The sequence below is a fragment of the Colias philodice genome, chromosome 6 (assembly GCF_061535455.1).
Source record: "Colias philodice isolate Cphi_HAF_F1 chromosome 6, ilColPhil1 Martin Lab GWU primary, whole genome shotgun sequence".
In the NCBI taxonomy this organism is placed as follows: domain Eukaryota; kingdom Metazoa; phylum Arthropoda; class Insecta; order Lepidoptera; family Pieridae; genus Colias; species Colias philodice.
Window position 1 is genome coordinate 823,855 of NC_143091.1, and position 19,371 is coordinate 843,225.

Here is a 19,371-nt window from a genome sequence, read left to right on the forward strand (position 1 = left end):
GGTGATTTATGTCATTCAAGTCATATTCAAGTCAAAAAAGTCACCGTGACATCTGACATTGACGAGTTAAACAAGTTTTTAATCGCGAGTCTCTTCGAAGTTTATTAAAAGTTTTATAAACTTTTTTTATATTAAAGTGAAGTGCCGTTATAGTCGTTTTTAATCGAAATTATTACAATATTCTTATTTGAATATTATAGGATTTCAAAAACCATACTTTTTCGAGTAATTTACATAAGAATTGGTTGGCCTTCACTATTCACTCAGTGTTTCTCAATTCCCACCTACAAGTGGACTTGAGATGTTTAATTTAAATAATGTCATCGTACGTGCATGAGATAATAATTTAAGTTTCTCCTAAAAAGTGTTTCTAATCAAAAACCACATGCAACGATAGTGTTATTAAACAAAGTATTGTAATGCATTTATACAATTAATAATAATAAAATAAATAAGTGAGGCAAAGAATTAAACTTTCTGTGAGCTTATAATCATAAAACGCAAAAATGCCGAGAAAACTGTTAAAGTTTTTGATAGTATTTGACAATACTTCTTTGTTATATTTTCCTGGTCAGTTCTTATCGGGAAAGGTATTAATGGAATTGCAAGATGACACTCCTGTGTTGGGTAAGAGAACATTAATAATTATTGAAACTACATACTAATTTGAAATTTCATTTTAAATGTTATGACTGAATTATAGATAAATTTAATATGGCATAGAAAGTAATTACAATTGAAATTGTTAAACTTCTTCCAATTCTTGTAATGTGGGCGGAAGAAGGCTAACTAGTTTAGAGATTGGCCATAAACTTATGGGCCCAACATGGTAGTATATGTATAGGTGAAATAAGTACTTAGTGATTTGTAAAGGACAAAAGGATTCTTATAAGAAAAGATGTTGAATGACTTTTTATACTTTTATTTATCCACTATTATTTATTAATCAAAGTATCAATATTATCCTTTTTATGAGATTAGTTATGACAATAAATTAATAGAATAGAAATATATATATTTTATGTCTACTAAAATTAGTTACTGTATGCACACACCTAAATATATATGTAGATCTAAATGAACAATAACATAATTATTTATTGACACCTAATAATATTTTAAAATTTCAGGACTCCACTTTCATGTAATTGGCGAAGGCGTGGTTAGGGTGGGGTCTGGTCGGCACGAGAGGCTCTTTGATAAAGAGAACTACATAGACTTCAGGATGAGACTTTTGGGAGAACCTGGTACTTATCTATTTAATTATAAAAATATAACTTTTATATAAGAGTTAATGACTACTAACCAAGATTGTATAATAAATAATAATCACTAGTAACTAATGGTTATATAATTATGTAGGTAACAGGCAATCAGATTTAAGTAATCAGCAGGGAAATTGTTATTTTTATCAACACAGATCAGAAATAATTTGGCAAATTTTAATAATGCTAGAGAAATCAATCTGGAAAGCAAACAAAAGGTCATTCATTTATTTTTGATTCCTTGTTCACATTTATGAATTATATTTTGTGTGAAAATTATGTGAGAACAATAAGCAAATTAATTTTAATAAGACATATTTTCCTGAGAACTGAAAAATTTCAAACATAATTCATTTCAAATACTATAACATAACTGTATGTAATATGTTATGCTCAGTGGTTTAATGATCTTAGAGGGAGTTATTTCATGAAGTATTTTATAATAACACTAGTATAATATACTAGTATCATATTATGATGCTTTTCCTCTATTATTCAAGCACATTATTTTATAATTTTTCCATGAAGTATGAAACACAACACTGTCTGTTCTACTTATCCATACTTATATTATGCTGTAACTGTGTAACAGATTAATAACTGAACTGATTTTTACATTTAGCATGGATTTGCTAGGAGATATAATAAGAGATTAAAATTTGTATTAAGAACAATACCATTGCAATACCATGAAGGACATGCAAGTGTATACTATTTCAGGAAGTTAGAATGAAAATATTACATTGTAGTTGTTGTAGCCAACCTATTCATTGTTCTGCTAGAAAATTGTTATCACATACAAGCGAAAATAGCAAATAGCGCACAACGTGTTGTGGTCACAAAAAAATCACTTCGCGTAATTTGTGATATGGCTCATGAAAACGTTCACGACCCAACGAACGCTAGGTCGACCGGACATGATTTCGCCGTGTTCTTTCTATGATTGTAACAACGCGTTTAGTTTTCGGGCATAAAACGCACTTCGCGTTGTGGATCTTTGTGCCCACGACGTGTTGTAACTTGTAAGCTAATTTTTCGTCCAATGGGCGCTTCGATCTTTGAGCGTACAGTATTCTGAAACATATTACATTTTTACTCCATTCCAATAGGTCACAGCGCATCAGTCTTGTCGCCAGGCATCCACAGCTTTCCCTTCAAATTAGGCCTCCCAATGGGCTTGCCCTCCACATTTCTCGGAACTCACGGTTGGGTCCAGTACTACTGTAAGGCAGCGCTGCGGGAACCCAATGGCTTGACGCACAAGAACCAGCAAGTGTTCATTGTTATGAACCCGATTGATCTTAATTTGGAGCCCCCTGTGCTTTCTGTGAGTATGAATGTTGCTTTTTTATATGAGGGATTTTAATAAGTGTTGTGTTGTGCCTTCGGTATCTTATATTAAGCTTATATCATAGATTTTAAATGTAATAAAATTATGTGGTGCTAAAATGTGTATTTAAGTTGTAATATTTATTGTTTAATTGAACACATTAAAGTAATGTTTACGTTATGTTAAGTTTATGTTATTAAGCACGGAAATATACACATATGTTAATCGAAAAGCCTGCCTCAGATAGTATAGTAGCTAAAGAATACGTAGCTATAGCTATGGGATTGTTAGTGATAGTCGCCCGACGCGCATTCTCCAAAACATTTTTTGCATATTTTTTATAGCTTTCAGAGTTTCAAGGAAGGTATTCCACTGAACATTATGCTGATTATATAACAATAATGCACACCTGCTTGAGGAAACAGTGAAAGTCATTTGACTTTGTGTTGCATGTCATTAGCGTTAATACATTCAGTCGTTATTGCACTATGATGCGTTCTTAGTCACCATTCTATTGTTATTAATAGCGTCTAGACATGATTGAAATTGAATGACATTTTTTTGTTAAGAGCTATTCAATAGTTTGGTTTTTAAAGAATTTTCATTGAGCATAAAGAGCCAATAAAGAATACAATATATTTCATTTTTGAAAGTAGAATTTTCAATGCTCTTCAATCTTCATAATAATGATGCCAATGAACCGTGGTGTGGCTTTAACACAGCTAATACTAATTACTGTGATTCCATTGTAAATTGATTCCAATACTAATTACTATACTAGGCTTTAAGTAATATCGACAGTGCCTTTTTGGAATTTTTAGTGCGTGTATTAATACGAGTAATTAATTAAAATTACACAGTTGAAAAATGCTGCAAGCTAATTTATTTCACCCGAATTCCAACGCGCGCGTTGCGGCGTGTATGATGTATCTTCTATAACTATTATAGAACAGGAAAATCGTGCAAATTAATTAACCTGATATAAATCACTACATAGTATAATACAAAGTCGCTTTCCCTGTCCCTATGTCCCTTTGTACGCTTAAATCTTTGAAACTACGCAACGGATTTTGATGCAGTTTTTTTAATAGATAGAGTGATTCAAGAGGAAGGTTTATATGTATAATAACATCCATTAAATAGTGGAGAAGTACTGTTATTTTTGAGTTTTCTAATGTGATGTCGTAAAAAATTACATTTTTTTCCGCTTACATTGCAAACGCAGGCTGAACCCTACGAGTTTTGTCAAAATAATCTACTAAGTATTATACACATTGAAAAGGTCTACAGAAAAGTCCGCGATGGTATATGTATGGTATATCTATCTCTTATGGATAACCCACAATAACTTTTTTTTGTCATTTACTTTTTACGACAAATAATGGCTAATTTTCGATGCGATTTTAACCAATACAGCATTAATCCTTAACTAATTAAATACCTTCAATACATTGTTCATTTAATATAGATCTATATGGCCCTTTACACCGTATGATTTAAGTGAATATTTTCGAAGATATTACAGATTTAAAAATTGCGGGACGTAGCGTTTGCGGCGGTACCGGCCGGCCGGCTATCTATTTTATACCCGTGCGAAGCCGGAGCGGGCCGCTATGTTTTTATATACATACAACGTTCACAGTTTTTTGTAGTGTATTTAGATCAGCATTGCACCCGTGCGAAGCCGGGGCGGGTCGCTAGTTAAAAATAAATGGTTTCCATTTTAATTTATGATTACGTCCCTGATTAGTAGAATTGGAAGTCCTATTACAGATATCAATATCAGTTCTTCCTGTCACTTTTCCCAGAATTAATTTGTGATTTGGGTGGAAAGGGAAGCGGTTCGGTAAGCTGCCGTGTGCGTTAATTTTAAGGAAGTCCATGCCTAGGTGCAATGGACGTCTGACATCTGTTTCTTGCAGCAGATAGGTATTCCCAAAACAATTTTTCCCTCAAATTGCAGCAAGAATTCGAGCTTAACGTCGAACATAAGCTCGGTGTGGGCTGCGTAGGCGGTGGCTCGGTGAGCTGCCGCGTGTCGCTCGACCGCGGCGCGTACGTGCCCGGCCAGAGCATCGCGCTCACCGCGCACATTGCGAACAATTCGCGAACCGCTCTAAAGTGCACGAGAGCGTCGCTTACCGAGGTAACTAAGGATAGTTGGTAAATTTGTTTGGTGGACTTATTTACGAGTAAATTTTTTTTTCAGTTTCTATTATGTGTCGGAAAAGTGTTTACTATCTTTTTGTAGTTATTGTCGCATTTTATTGAAATAGAGTTAGTTAAATAACTTTGTGTAACATTTGAAACAGCAATAGGCTTCATTATAATACTTTAAAACTGTATCTATTTATGTCATCTCATGATCTCTACCAATCAACTTGTTCAGATTATCGAGAGTTTATTAAAATTATAATTTTTATGCCGTATTATGGGTGTATAAGTTGGATGAGGCAAATAACTATTTGAAACTCACGTATAAAAAAAATTGGTTGTCTGTAAAGTCGGTTTACTGACGATAGTTGAACGCGACAACAGCCGATTGTGCTTCTTTGTCGCTCGTTCCGCGCTCTCGCTTGCACTTCAAGCCTTACATGGAACGCCTCAGAGCGAGGTAACGCCGCATGAGTAATGTTTTTTCGTGCGTGCAGCCGGCTCTATCGAATTATAAGACGTCGTCACGTCAAAAATGTTAGTTATGTTGTTACGTGGCAGACGATCCAGTACACGGCACACGGGCGCGTTTGTGCGCGCGAGGTGCGGTCGCTGGCGCGGCTGGCGCACGGCAAGTGCCGCGCGGGCGGCGCCGACCGCTGGCGCGAGCTGCTGTACGTGCCGCCGCTGCCGCCCACCAACCTGCGCGGGTGCCACCTCATCTCCGTGCAGTACGACGTGTTTGTGAGTGCATCACTACTTTATATAGGGTTTCGTGTCCTGAAGGTATAATCAGATACCTTACTATCACACTACGATCAATACGAGCGAAGCGTCAATCAACAATGGTTCTAAATAAACGATATAAATCGTATTGAGCTTGTGTTTAAGCACGTTAAAATGAACTCTTATTTGATGGATTTCTATGTGACTTTTACCGACGTCCCTTGTGGAAATCTTTAAAAAATTATGTCTTCTATAAGTTCCAATACGGAACTTGTATTTTGAGTTTAGGACGCAGCCCGCAGACATTATCTCCCAAGAAAATCATTTTGCCGGTAATTTATTTACTAATCCGAAAATGCAGGCTGTTTTTACCAATAAAATAACATCTATTAATTCTATTAATATTTTATTTCACACAGTTCGTAATCGAACCGAAGAGTCTGGAAAAGGAAGTGAAGCTCCAACTGCCAATACTGCTAGGTACGTATCCGTTCCGCGACGACGACGACGAGACGCACCCGCCCACGCACTACCCGAGCACACTACCGATATTCAGACCGTGGCTACATGAGAAACAGACTCATTAGACATGTCACATGACAAACAAGGAGGTCGAATAGCTTTTGACAGAACTAATTAAAAAAAAGAAAAAAAAAATTGAATGGTGTTCGGTTTTCGAACTCTGTATGCGCATTTTTGTAAATATACGCAGTGCGTGTGTACCGAATTGAATTGTATTTGAATAGGTATAAATTGATCGAAATTTACTTATTTTTTTCAATCTACCTTCAAATACACGAATTGCATATTGCTATTGAAAATTTGTGATTATTGTTCTATACAAATTTGAAATGTAAATGTTAATGCTGCTATATTTTTATAATTATAACATAGTTGTGTTCAGTCTTTACATATCAATTTCACACAACGTCAAAAAATTAACTCGTTATATACACACTAATCTAATAACTTGTGCCATTAAACATTTACATTAAATGAGAATTTAGAGATATTTTAGATGTACTTTTGTATCGATTGCGTATTTTATAGAATTTAATAGGTTTTTAATGATTTTTATATTAACCTGTGATATGACAATCCGTCCATTTTAATGTAGTATTCTTTTATTTTTTCAATAAAGATGTATTTGATATTGGCTTATATCTACTGTATAGGTGCTAATAGCATGTAGCTATGTTATTCTTATTGGATACTTAATATCAGGGTTGCTTTTGCATTCCAATTCTTTATTGAAATGAATTATATTATTGTTACTTAACTTTTTTCATACTTTTAAGAAATGTATACAATAATAAATATAGTAATGTAATATTGTGTTTTATTTAAGTATACCTTTTTAATACCAACCAAAACAATGTTTCGCCCGTGACCTTCGTGTTCGAAATTTCGGTATAATTAATAATATTTTGTTCAATAAATCGCGTTTATTTTAATTTCTAAATCAAAACATTTAACGATACCAAGTCCGATATCGAAATCGACAACTTAGAACCGTTAAGATATGATAGACTCGATGCAATACGACTCCAAAACTATGTTGTCAAGGATAAGGAAGTAAGGATAATAAAATTAAAAATAAATAATAATCTCGAAAGACTTTATTAAAGAGCAGTATCCTCAATGATTGGCATGCATTAAACATGCATATGAAAACGTTTTCATATCATTTAAGAACTGAACAATAACAATTTTAGTAATAATCGATTTTATATTGAGCTGTACAATTTTATTATTGATTTTATGAAAGCAAGGAAGCTGGAGAAATTTTCATAACTTCATTTGGGCAATATATTAATTTGTAATTCATTCGACCTCAGAGGGGGAGAGACCTATGCCCTCACATCCCCCCACACTATTGCCAGTTTTGCACGAGCACTATAACCACAGTATACAGAATACGAATTACGAAGTGAAACTCCCTATAAAACGTTTGAAACGGCTCACTCAAGCAAATATACAGATTCATCAACAACGCTTTCAAGTGGTCATCCGCTTTACCTATAGAAGTCTCGTCAATGCGTTTGCTTATAGGAGTGAGCCGTTTAGAAAGCAGTCCCTACACGGCAATGCAATCATGACATATATTTACGTAAACTGTCATAATACATCAGTAACTAAAAACATGAAATCATGTATTTTTTACATGTTCAGTTCACAAAATTATCTTAAACACTGATACTTGTTCGGTCTAAAATCTAAATGATCATACGTGCTTCGATGGGCTTCTAGCATCTGGTTTGCACATCATTAATTTCAATTATTAAATTAAACATGACAGCACGTAATATCATGCTGCATGACCATCAAGAGACTTCTTAAAACGATTATTCATGCATGTGCAAGTTAACGCCATATTGCATGACCGTCTAGGGACGGCTTTTGAAACCGATCACTAACACAAACACGTATAACTAAACTCCTAGCGGACAACCATTTAACAGTCTTGTTCATGCCAGTTGATGTTCATTTCAAAGAGTTTAGAGTGATTAAGCGGACGTTTAACAGTCTTGTTCATGCCAGTTGATGTTTGAGCGGGTTTGAACGTGATTAAGCGGACGTTTAATAGTTCATGCCAGTTGATGTTCGTTTCGAAGGGTTTCAACGGGATTAAGCGGACGTTTAACAGTCTTGTTCATGCCGGTCGATGTTCGTTTCTTATCGTTTTGTATGGAGTCTGTCTTCGTATGCCTTGATGTTCGTTTCCAATGTTTGAGTGTGATTAAGCGGACGTTTAATAGTTCATGCCAGTCGATGTTTCTTAGCGTTTTGTATGGAGTCTTCGTACAGCTCGTTCACCGTCACAGTCAGGCCATCTTGTTGGCGAGCGCGAGGTGCAGGCCCGCGAGCTGCGAGGTCCACTTGTCGAGCGCGGAGTAGCGAGCCGCGCCTTGCGCACCGCCCGCTAGTTCTAGTACTGCGTTCACTTGGTCTATGCGACCGGATATCGTGCTGGAATGGAAAAATAGTATTGAGTGTATTGTATTTGCATGAGTGAGTGTATTGTATTTGAATGAGTGAGTGTATTGTATTTGTATTTGTGTGAGTGTATTTTTTTAAACCTCACACGGTCTATTCAGCCGGATGTTGTGCTGGATATTTTTAACTTTTTTTAAGGTTTTTCCATTAATTAGGTGAGGTGTTAAGCTATTGCATAGCTTCTATCGCGGGCCTTGAGCGCGGGGACCGAATCCAGAAATTTAGTAACGAAAAACCTCACGCTCCCCACTCCGACGGGCACGGAGGTGTGGCTTGAAGGCATAGCATGCAATAGCTTTACCGCGGCAGTCCCCGAGTGCCACACGTCTTTTTTTTCTGTATCAATCAGGAAAAAAATTGCGTGATATTTGATGAGACTATCTCCAACGTAAGATTAGATGGGATTTGACTCCCCTCCCTCTCTTTAACATGTCACGTAATTTATGTAAAAAAGGTCTGTGTAGAACTTTACACTGATTCGGAGGCTGATAAATGCCACAAAAACACATAAAACAGCATAATATATTATAACATTGTGTATTTTGTGTAATTAATCAAATGTGAATATGTGATATGATGTGATGTGACCTCAATCATAAGCAAAAAGTCAACCAAAAAGTATATCCAAAAGAACATAAATAATAGTGAACTTACTTATCAAGTATACAGGTGACAAGAAGATTCTCGACTTCCTTCTCGTCAATGTTCAATTCTTTCGATATAAATGGAATATGAATTCTAGTGTAAGGGCCAATTAGTTTGATAAGAACTTGAGTCCTAATATTTCTTAACAAATCTTCAATATGTTCTCTAATAAAGGGGTCGTCCATAATGTTGTTTCTATTGTGCTTGAGAATTGATTCAAATTCGTTAATATCATTATTTTGGTACGCCATAACTAAGTTTGTCATTGCTAGAATTTCTGGATCGTTTTTGTATGGTTTTGCTTCTTGCGAGTCGAATGGATTTATTCCAGATTTCATTAGCCTAAAAAGAAAAAAAATATATAAAATGTTATAAACCTGAAGAACTAAATTACGTAATAATTACGTAATACTATGTTAAACATAGTTTTATGTGTTAAGAGGGGAAAACAAAAATTTCCCAAAAAATTGGGTAAAATAAAATTACAATTTATCTAAAATTAAAATCCAATATAAATAGATTATCAATAAATTTCAAACAGATATAATGTATTAAAAAATTATCACTCACATATTAGCCAAAACCAGGTATTTCAAACAAGTCGTCCTCCGTGGACTACCAGACTCATCGTAATTCTTGAAAGCTTCAAAGAAGTCCGTGTGCGCCTTCTCAAACTCTCCCTCACGCAGATGCATTTTGCCACCACATTCTGGAAATTACAAGGAATAATATAACAAAAATAAATACACCATCACTGACCGGTTGGCTTGGTTGGTAGTGTCCCTGCCTTCCAAGCCAGAGGTTGTGGGTTCGATTCCCACCCGGGGCAAATATTTTTGTGATGAACATAGATGTTTGCTCTGTGTCTGGGTGTTTATTATCTTTATAAGTATTTATTTAAAATTTCATGTATGTTTATCAGCCATCTGGTTTCCATAACACAAGCGAAAGCTTAGTATGGGATCAGATTGAGCCTTGTGTGAAAATTGTCCTGAAATATTTATTATTATGTATCATATAAGCTGCTTTATTAAAATACTAATAAGAAATTATAAACAAAAATATTTTTGTTAATGCATTTGCATTGCATGATTCTGATGTTTTTTTATTTGATAATCTGTATTTTTTTCAGCTTATATTAATGAAGTGTGAACAAAACTACATGTTTTATAATGATTACAACTTCACAAAAAGATAAACTTATTCTTACCTCTGATAACACCCATAATAAGAGGATGAGGTATTGCTGATTTAATATGAAGTGATTGTTCATACAAGGCTTTTAATTTCTTATTATTCTTTTGTGCGGTGTACATTTGAATTTCTAGAGCATAGATTTCTAGGAGTTGTGTGCCTTTTTTGAGATCATCTTCGCCATCATCCGTCTTAAAATAATAACAAAGTAATTTTAATAAAAGGCAAATGACATAAACATTTTGAAGAGGCTGGTTGCGGCTTTGATGGCTTCGTCGTCGGTGAAATAAGAAGGCGTAATGGTAGTTCAAGGATTATATTTGTGCTCGGCAATTTACATAGTACAGACAAACTGTACAAACAAATTGTAATAATTAATGCGTGTGTTCGACTGTTCGCACGAGCCGCGAAGCTGAGAGAGCGGGATCAGGCGCGCGGGGCGGGGGGGGCGATCGGCCGATGAGCACTCGCGAGCCTGTGTGTGTGTGTGTAATTAATAATTTTGCACACAAGGCGTCAACATGTTGCCGGCCCAGGAACGGAGTTCTGATCTTCTATGGGTAGGGGACACAGTCGGTTAAAGGCCCGTCGTTGTATCCCTGAAGAGGTGAGGACGTCAGCTACGCGGGTCACGCCGTCGGAGCCGGGGTGGAGGCGAGTCACTCGTCCCAGAAGCCACTGGTTGGGATGCAGTCGCTCATCTTTTACTACGACCATTTCTCCAAGTTTGAGCTGTCCTCCATCTTTGCGCCATTTCTGTCGTTTTTGAAGTTCTGTAATGTATTCTTTATGAAATCTATTCCAGAACATTGAGATAATATTAATATGCAGCAGACACCACGAACAAAATCTGTGCGCGGCGCGCGGCGGCGCGGGGCGCGCGAATGACGGCTAGACAGTCATAGATTATGCGATGTCACTGACTCACCGCTATAGAGGCGACAGTTTGTTTCATTCTGTCTATTTTATTGGGTGCCACTCCTTACATGCACGTTGACTTGAAATTTTCTTTGTACTTACTTAATATTTATTTTAGGTATAAACTGACTTTACTACGCGGGGCTTACAATATCTGGCATATAATATAGGATGATGTAAATACATAGTGACGTCATATGGAATAATTTAATTTTATTCGGGTTTTAGGTTCAGGGCTATGGGAAGTTTCATTCCTTACAAACTGAGCCTTTTTTAGAAAAAAAATACAAGCCGTGTAAAAATTGTGTTTATTTAGTTCATCATCCTCAGAACATGTTCCTCAGAAATTGCTTGTATTGTTCCAGTACTATTGTAGCACACCTTCGGCTAAAATAAATATAATAATAATAATGTTAGTGATGGCTAAAATAATATTTTATTTGTTATACAAATCCGTAAAATTTTATTATTATTACTAACATCAATACAAGGAACAGCAGACTTCTTTAGAAAACGCCTTCCCGCTTTTGTGGTATATTTATCCTCATCGCGAAAATGCAATGAACAGACGCAAGTTCTATCGGATGGTAACCAGGTTTCTTCACTGCGGTTGTTTTGGACAAATTTTACCCATTTTCCCTTTCTTCACGGCCCAGACATGGAAACCTTAAATAGAAAAAATATTAATTACTTATCTCTGAACTAGCGGTACGCCCCGGCTTCGCCCGTGGTAGATATTTCGCAATAAAAAGTAGCCTATGTTCTTTCTCAGGGTCTAAAGATTGTCTGTGCCAAATTTCATCAAAATCGATCCAGTAGTTTATGAGCCTATTCATTAGAATCAAACAAACAAACAAAGTTTTCCTCTTTATAAAATTAGTGCAGAATGAATAATAAAATATAATCAATTATACGCACAAGTCAGTAGCTTAGTTAAAATCAATTAATAAAAAAAAATTGGTGATTAAGTAATTGATTTTCATATTTCATGATTTCACCTTTTTTCAATTAACAACTAGTCTATGCTTTTCTAAATATGTAAAATTATTATTTTATACTATACAAATATACGCCAGCAAATATTACTAAAGTCCGGTCGCGGAGCAGAAAGAATTTCGTACAATGATCTCTTTACCTACTGACAGTGGTCACAAACATTTTTGAATGAAGTGCAGTTTACATGAAATATTTGGAGGAGAAAATGTTTTTTACTAATTTATTAAATAAATGTCCTTTATTCATTTACAATACTTATAAGTTAGTTACATTTTAACTTTTTCAATAACCACGATATATTATATAAAAAAAAGTGTGCGTGTACACACATAAGAAATGAAACTTCAATATTACAGGAATACGTTAGTCTAACACGCGATTTCGACTTAGGCGGATTTTGATTGGACATAAAGAGTTTGAGGTTTATTCTTATAAATTTTGAATTCACAAAATCATAATTGAACACCTGACACCAATCAAGCAAACACAAACCTTACGCTCTCAGGTTAAAGGTTTACAATCCCTAAGGACGGCGGTCATTGCACCTGTGCGAGCAAGACACATTATTTTTACAAGGGAGTGACAGTGAGAGGTAATAACAGGTTTATGTACGAAATTCTTCCTGCTCCGCGACCGGACTTTAACAACACTTATTTCATGCCCAATGTCATATCTTAAATTTTTAATCTATGACAAATGACGCAAAATGTCGCCCGCCAAAAATTTTGTTCTAACTAAGTTTTAAAAATTATTATCTAGTTACTTACTGATGAAAAGTTATTCCTTTGCACTTTTCCGTATTATTTGTATTATTTGTGCAATATCGTAACACACACGTAGGCATATTTGATGCGTTTCACTTTAAAACAAATAAAAAATGAGCGTGACGTTTGCGCCAATGAGCGAGCAAGCGACTGAGTGCAGTTACGCCAGATGACGTATGTTGAGCGGAACATAAGTGATGTAGGCGGTATCGTCTCCATATTAATATTATCTCAATGTTCCAGAAATGGGTTTTCAGTTGCTGTGTTCTCATATATCGTGAAAGAGTGTGCACAGCAGTAGTTTCTTTGACCTGAGGAGTAGGCAGAAATGTTATTGTTCGTCCAATTAAAAAATGCGATGGTGTGAGAGCTGTAAGATCCGATGGATCTGAAGAAATAGGGGTGAGGGGTCTTGAGTTCAAGATCGCCTCAATCTGTACAAGAACCGTATTCATTTCTTCATAAGTTAAATTATTACAACCTACTACTCGCTTCAAGTGGTGTTTAAATGACTTAACCGAACCCTCAGCTAATCCGTTAAAATGTGGACTATAAGCTGGTGAAAATCTAAAGTTAATTGACATGTTCGATGTTTGTGATTTAATAGTATCAGAATTTTGTTTAAGGAATTTAGATAATTCGTTACATGCGCCTACAAAATTTGTTCCATTATCAGAAAAAATGTTTGTTGGTTTGCCCCTACGAGCAATAAATCTATTTAATGCAGCTAAATATGACTCACTGCTCAGATCGGTCACAAGTTCTATGTGCACGGCCTTGACGGCTAAACACACAAATATGCAAAGATAGGATTTCATGGTTCTACTTCCTCTTCCCTTACGGTTCAGTATCATGACCGGCCCGGCGTAGTCAACAGCAGTGTTGGTGAACGGAAACTCAGCATGCAAGCGCTGTTCGGGAAGATTGCCCATGATTGGTTGTATTTGCATTCTGTGTTCTAATGAAAGTGACTTGAATTTCTGACAACGGTATATTGGATGATTGTGCTTGCATAACGGACAAACATATTGTGGTTTATTATTCGTAGTAGGAGGAGATAAAGAATTGACAACTAATGATTTCTGACGATTATGTGTGACGTCGCTGTGCCGGCGTTTAGCGCTGGCTTCCTCCATTGTTTCTAGTAAATCCGACCGGTTTTTAAGAAATGTAAGGAGATTCTCAAGCGTAGGTAAGTCTTTAAATGTGTTGCGGTACGTTTCCCATTCCCGACTTGTAACTGAATCTAATTTATTCGACAAAATGTGGATGATAAGTGCATCCCAGTGTTCAGTAGGTAAATTCAGTGTCTTTAGTGCTCTAAGATTTCTATTTACATTATCGATAATATTACGCATACCCTTGGATGATTCCTTAGTTAATACTTCGATATTAAAAATTGACTGAATGTGATTATTGACAAGAAGTCGCTTATTGTTGTAGCGATCACAGAGTAGATCCCAAGCAATACTATAATTATCAGCTGAAAAATCTAGCGCTCGAATAATCAAAGCTGCACTATCTTTTAGAGATGCGCGTAGGTAATGAAATTTTGTAATTTCGTTAATTGATTCATCTGAGTGTATGAGTAGATAATGATTATGAGGTTTCCGCATATATCAATGCACAAAACAATTAATAATAATAATTGGTAAGGCTTTTAGATCCGCACTAAAGGCGAAAGTAAAAAGCAAAATGAGATATATTTAATGAGTTTCAATTGAAATGAATCGGAAAGATTCAAAATTAAATTCATAATGGAAAAAATTGGAACGAACTCACAATAACGCCACTTCCCCGGTTCTCACAAATATCCCATTGAAGTAGGTGCGAGTTCGATGCTTCCAAATATGGTGACTCTCAGCTCTGTATGTCTTCACCACAGTCTTCACCGGCGAAATGGCTGCCACGTGCGCGATTCCTTCCTCTGTATAGGTGCTGATTTTGATATCCGTCTCGTAGGGCCCAAAATGAAAAGGCTGGTTGCGGCTTTGATGGCTTCGTCGCCGGTGAAATAAGAAGGCGTAATGGTAGTTCAAGGATTATATTTGTGCTCGGCAATTTACTACTTACTATTTACTTTTTTATTAATAGTACAGACAAACTGTACAAACAAATTGTAATAATTAATGCGTGTGTTCGACTGTTCGCACGAGCCGCGAAGCTGAGAGAGCAGGAGCAGACGCGCGGGGCGGGGGGGGCGATCGGCCGATGAGCACTCGCGAGCCTGTGTGTGTGTGTAATTAATAATTTTGCACACAAGGCGTCAACACATTTCCACAAAATATTTGAATTATTGAATGATAATAAATATGGTAAATTACTTATTTCACCTTGGTTAGAACATGATTTACATTTTGAAGTGAAACTTATTTAGGCACATTGAGAGTCAAATTTCAAGGTCACGACATGGCAATACCGTCACGTCATGGAGTAAGGCGAAGATTTGGTATCTTTGAATCTTGCCAAAGAAGTTTCACTTCTAACACGTATGCTCGGCACACACACTCTTTTTTTATAATAGGTTATAAAAAGTAAAAAAATAAAAAATAAAATAAATAGTAAATGTTTGACGAAACTTATAGTACCTAATATCCAGCTTAAAAATATTGAGAAAAATACCTGACAGCTCTGATGCAACTGCTTCAGTATCTTTGCTAATTTAATAAAATCTCCCCTATCATAGTAGAGTTTTCCCAATTTAGTGTTAGTTTTGAACCACAGCCTGTCATTCTTTGCGTCTTTCAGTGCTTCTAATGTAGTTTCATAGAAGTCTTGAAGGAGCTCCATCTGGGAATTATAAACATTTCAAACAAAATAATGTAATGGATTGCATGCCAGTCCACATGCCGAACACTGTTATGCAATACTTCACTACATAGTATAAAACAAAGTCGCTTTCTCTGTCCCTATGTTCCTTTGTATGCTTAAGAGGAGGCTCCCTTTTTCATTTCTGGCACTGAGAGACCGGTTACGGTACTAGACGCTAATACAGCCGTAATAAAGTTGAATATCGCGTGCGCTCTTTGATCGCGTTCGAGCTCGAAAAGTAAGTCTCAATTCTTATTTCGTTTATAACTAAAGTAATAATTGATTTAGAGAAAAAATATCTTGGTATTCGATAGTAAACTCTATTTTCTTACTGTTAACATTTATTTTAGACATAAAGTCCAAGTAAATCTTTAAAAAAATGTAATAATCCTTTAAAAAGGCATAATTTTTGAATAAAAAATGAATCGAGCGAAAATGTTACAATTACGTAACTGTCTTGTAGATTGAAATAAAAAGACCCAATAAATCATATACTAAAGTTACATTTTGATTGTATGTGTTTCAGAATATGTATGCAAATTCACATAAAATTTAGGGAGATTCCCCTTAAATCTTTAAAACTACGCAACGGATTTTGATGCGGTTTTTGTAATAGATAGAGTGAATCAAGAGGAAGGTTTTAGTATATAATTTATTCGGTTTTAGACAAAGCGGGCGAAGCCGCGGGCGGTAAGCTAGTTTGTAATAGAAAACATCTAATGTACGTGTTCAAGCAATTAATAAATGAATTTGAATTTTGAATTTGAAAAAATCACAAATAATTACATTATAACATTACAATAAATCAATTCATCACAAAATAATGTAATGAAGATAGCTTGTAAAATGTCCAATTAGAATTGACAGAAATAATGTTTACTGATAGTAAAATCAAATAATTAAATTTAGATTAATTAATTTCAATGTTTTTTATAAACTTACATTTCTAGATGTTGATATATAATCCAGGATGGAATTAATGGACTTCTCCGAGTGGTTCCTTGTAACAGCACTTTTAATATATGTTAATAGTTGCTTATACCTCGTCATCATTTCCGTGAAGTTGCCCTAAAATGAAGAAGTTAGTTACTCAATAATATAATAGTTTCTATAACACATAACTTAAGGAAAAAAAAAAAATTGTCTGTAAAGTAGGTTTACTGACGATAGTTGAACGTGACAACGTCCTATTGTGCTTCTTTGTCGCTCATTCCGTGCTCTCGCTTGCACTTTAAGCCTTACATGGAACGCCTCAGAGCGAGGTAACGCCGCATGAGTCATGTTTTTTCGTGCGTGCAGCCGGCTTTATCGAATTATAAGACGTTGTCACGTCAATACTTCTTATTATCAAAGACTGGTAGAGAATGGTTGGTGATATACAAAATTTTAGATTCAAAAACATTACAAAAGCAATATTCAAGCATTATTGTTAGACAAGAGTCCAAAAGCTTTCCCAGATACAATTAAAGATAATTAAGTAAGTAAAGTACCAGTTTAAAGTTAATCTTGATCATTTGTTTAAGTGCTTTGAAGCCCCATTCTCCTTTATCACCACCTTCAAGCTCCAGCACTTTTTGAAAACTGAGCAGAGCAGCAGCTGGCTCATCTTCCTTTAATGCTTTACTGTTGTAGTACTGGTTCTCAAGGTCCACATCTGGTTCTGAATTACTGTCTTCGGAATACTCCTAAAATTTTACACATAATATGAATCCATGTTCACAATTAATGTATTTGTACAAAGAAAATATGTAGCTCAAACAATATAAGATAGGGTCAAAATAAAATGTAATGTAGAGTATCGATAAGAAGTATCAGATTCAAGAATCAGTGCTTCCAAACGGCATGAATCTAAGTTCGTACGGATCCAGGTGGATGGATACCCATGATTCTGATACTCCTGTGATGTATACGTTTAAAACATAAAACTATTAATGCATGCTAATATATAAAGATCAAATTTACAACAATTACGTTATATTCAACATTACTGAGTGTAATAACATTGAAAAATGCGGAATATCATCGTACCAGGCCATAATCTTCTTCTTCTTCGCACATATAATCATCATCGTTATCAGACATTTTATCGTTGAACTGCTTACAGCAGGGATAGTGCTTTTACAAATACAATTTATAAAACTGGCTCTATTTAAAGGTTCGCAGATAATTGATTGTTTTTATTGCATTGTCTTCTTTTCGAAAACGCGACAATTGCTCAATGTAGCAAAAATCAAAATGAAAAATGCCAAAAATATGACGTTGACAGCAACTGTTACAGATAACTTAATATAAGGCAAAAAATTATTAAGACGCGTTGTCCGATTCATTTTTAAATCACAATTTAAATGTAATTCACTTAGATCTGCACAATTTATTTATTTATTTACAATGCAATGAAAATAATAAATGCAATTACGCGAAACATCTTTCGTTCCGCGTAGTGTGCCCGCTAAGTTTATGTATGCTTGAATGGGAAGATCCGCAACCTTAGAGCGTTTTCACATTATCCGATCCGATATCGGATATCGGAAGCCGATAGCCGATATCCGATATCGGAGGGAAGTAAAATGTATGAAATATGTACCTGTCTTTCACATTGTCCGGAACGATATCGGATATCGGAGCCGACACCGATATTCCCAGTGGCTATCGGACGATAATGTTCAGTGTTGCCAACTCAATTTTCGAAAAGGCAGTATACCAACAGCAAAAAAGCACTAGTTTGTGTATTTTCAGTCTTATAGGGCGCTCAATCTTTAAAAAAATTCTTTGTTTTTAACCTAAAACCCTTTCTATTAAAAGAAACCTTTTTTTTTTATTAAGAAAGCACACATTTAAGTATTTATAGGCATTTAAAATACGATTTATACGGCAGGTATTTTTATTTGCCGTATTAAAATATACGGCAATTGGCTGAACTGAAGTAAACAAAAATATATTGCGTTCTTAAATTCAAATATCTATCTTCGAAAACATTAGTGTCTATCATCTTTATTTTATCTCATTCTGCCTCGCTCCTCCTACTCGGATGTTGGTTGTGCTGTTTATTGTATTGTTGTCATTGAGTGCTTTGTTTTTAACCGACTTCAAAAAAAGGAGGAGATTTCACACCAATTTTATTTTTATTTTGAATTTACAACAAAGAATACAAAGTTTGAAAACTCTTAATTCTTAAATAATTGCTTAAGACAATAAAATAATTTATGTATCTTTACTTACAGGAAATTACAACAATCATATTACAATTAATATATTTGAACGAGTGACAATATTATTTTAGGATATTACAGTGTAATAAGAAAAAGAAAAGAAAATGTGAACAAAGATTGTATCACTTAATAAAATCATAGGTACTACATGAACTTTTATAAATGTATGTAGTGAAAAAATGACTAAATGACTAGGTACATCTTGCTAAAAATACATTTAATAGATTTTGAAAGGTATTTTTTATTTATCGTAGTTATTTTTAATGTACATGTACAACTATGATATAAGATTTGATTTTTTTTTAATTATACCTTTTTTTATCAACTGGCAATTTAGTTTAGTTTTCTCTAAAAATTTCTGG

The 19,371-nt window shown here is 35.0% G+C and overlaps 3 protein-coding genes across 4 annotated transcripts; 1 reads left to right on the forward strand and 2 right to left on the reverse strand.

Moving 5' to 3' along the window:
• The first annotated feature begins 30 nt into the window (after nucleotides 1-30).
• Nucleotides 31-6,803, forward strand: Vdup1 (arrestin family protein Vdup1). Its single transcript, XM_089695971.1, has 6 exons — nucleotides 31-627; nucleotides 1,131-1,247; nucleotides 2,375-2,592; nucleotides 4,559-4,741; nucleotides 5,311-5,493; nucleotides 5,895-6,803. Exons 1-6 carry the CDS (start codon nucleotides 507-509, stop codon nucleotides 6,060-6,062), a joined length of 990 nt encoding a protein of 329 aa, XP_089552097.1. The 5' UTR covers nucleotides 31-506; the 3' UTR covers nucleotides 6,063-6,803.
• Nucleotides 6,804-7,713: 910 nt separating this feature from the next.
• On the reverse strand, nucleotides 7,714-18,044 carry alien (COP9 signalosome complex subunit 2 alien). Its single transcript, XM_089696008.1, has 8 exons — nucleotides 17,829-18,044; nucleotides 17,291-17,485; nucleotides 16,743-16,868; nucleotides 15,612-15,779; nucleotides 10,328-10,502; nucleotides 9,688-9,826; nucleotides 9,127-9,459; nucleotides 7,714-8,445 (listed from the first exon to the last, which is right to left on the reverse strand). Exons 1-8 carry the CDS (start codon nucleotides 17,880-17,882, stop codon nucleotides 8,301-8,303), a joined length of 1,335 nt encoding a protein of 444 aa, XP_089552134.1. The 5' UTR covers nucleotides 17,883-18,044; the 3' UTR covers nucleotides 7,714-8,300.
• On the reverse strand, nucleotides 10,509-15,057 carry LOC149487435 (uncharacterized). Of its 2 annotated transcripts, XM_089696002.1 has the most exons (3): nucleotides 12,993-15,057; nucleotides 11,710-11,895; nucleotides 10,509-11,616 (listed from the first exon to the last, which is right to left on the reverse strand). In XM_089696002.1, exon 1 carries the CDS (start codon nucleotides 14,603-14,605, stop codon nucleotides 13,082-13,084), a length of 1,524 nt encoding a protein of 507 aa, XP_089552128.1. In that variant the 5' UTR covers nucleotides 14,606-15,057; the 3' UTR covers nucleotides 10,509-11,616; nucleotides 11,710-11,895; nucleotides 12,993-13,081. The 2 variants fall into 2 exon arrangements, with proteins under 2 accessions (XP_089552128.1, XP_089552127.1); XM_089696001.1 differs by having other exon boundaries at nucleotides 11,431-11,895.
• Nucleotides 18,045-19,371: the final 1,327 nt, after the last annotated feature.

What these genes read in the sequence shown, in the direction of transcription:
- Vdup1 (XM_089695971.1), top strand. Translation starts at nt 507, where the DNA reads ATGCCGAGAAAACTGTTAAAGTTTTTGATAGTATTTGACAATACTTCT. An exon ending in TGGAGCCCCCTGTGCTTTCT is followed by an intron (nt 2,593 to 4,558) that starts GTGAGTATGAAT and finishes CTCAAATTGCAG; the next exon opens with CAAGAATTCGAGCTTAACGT. An exon ending in CCGTGCAGTACGACGTGTTT is followed by an intron (nt 5,494 to 5,894) that starts GTGAGTGCATCA and finishes TATTTCACACAG; the next exon opens with TTCGTAATCGAACCGAAGAG.
- LOC149487435 (XM_089696002.1), bottom strand. Translation starts at nt 14,605, where the DNA reads ATGCGGAAACCTCATAATCATTATCTACTCATACACTCAGATGAATCA.
- alien (XM_089696008.1), bottom strand. Translation starts at nt 17,882, where the DNA reads ATGTCTGATAACGATGATGATTATATGTGCGAAGAAGAAGAAGATTAT. An exon ending in AAGAAGAAGATTATGGCCTG is followed by an intron (nt 17,486 to 17,828) that starts GTACGATGATAT and finishes GTAAAATTTTAG; the next exon opens with GAGTATTCCGAAGACAGTAA. An exon ending in TCAAGATTAACTTTAAACTG is followed by an intron (nt 16,869 to 17,290) that starts GTACTTTACTTA and finishes TCTTCATTTTAG; the next exon opens with GGCAACTTCACGGAAATGAT.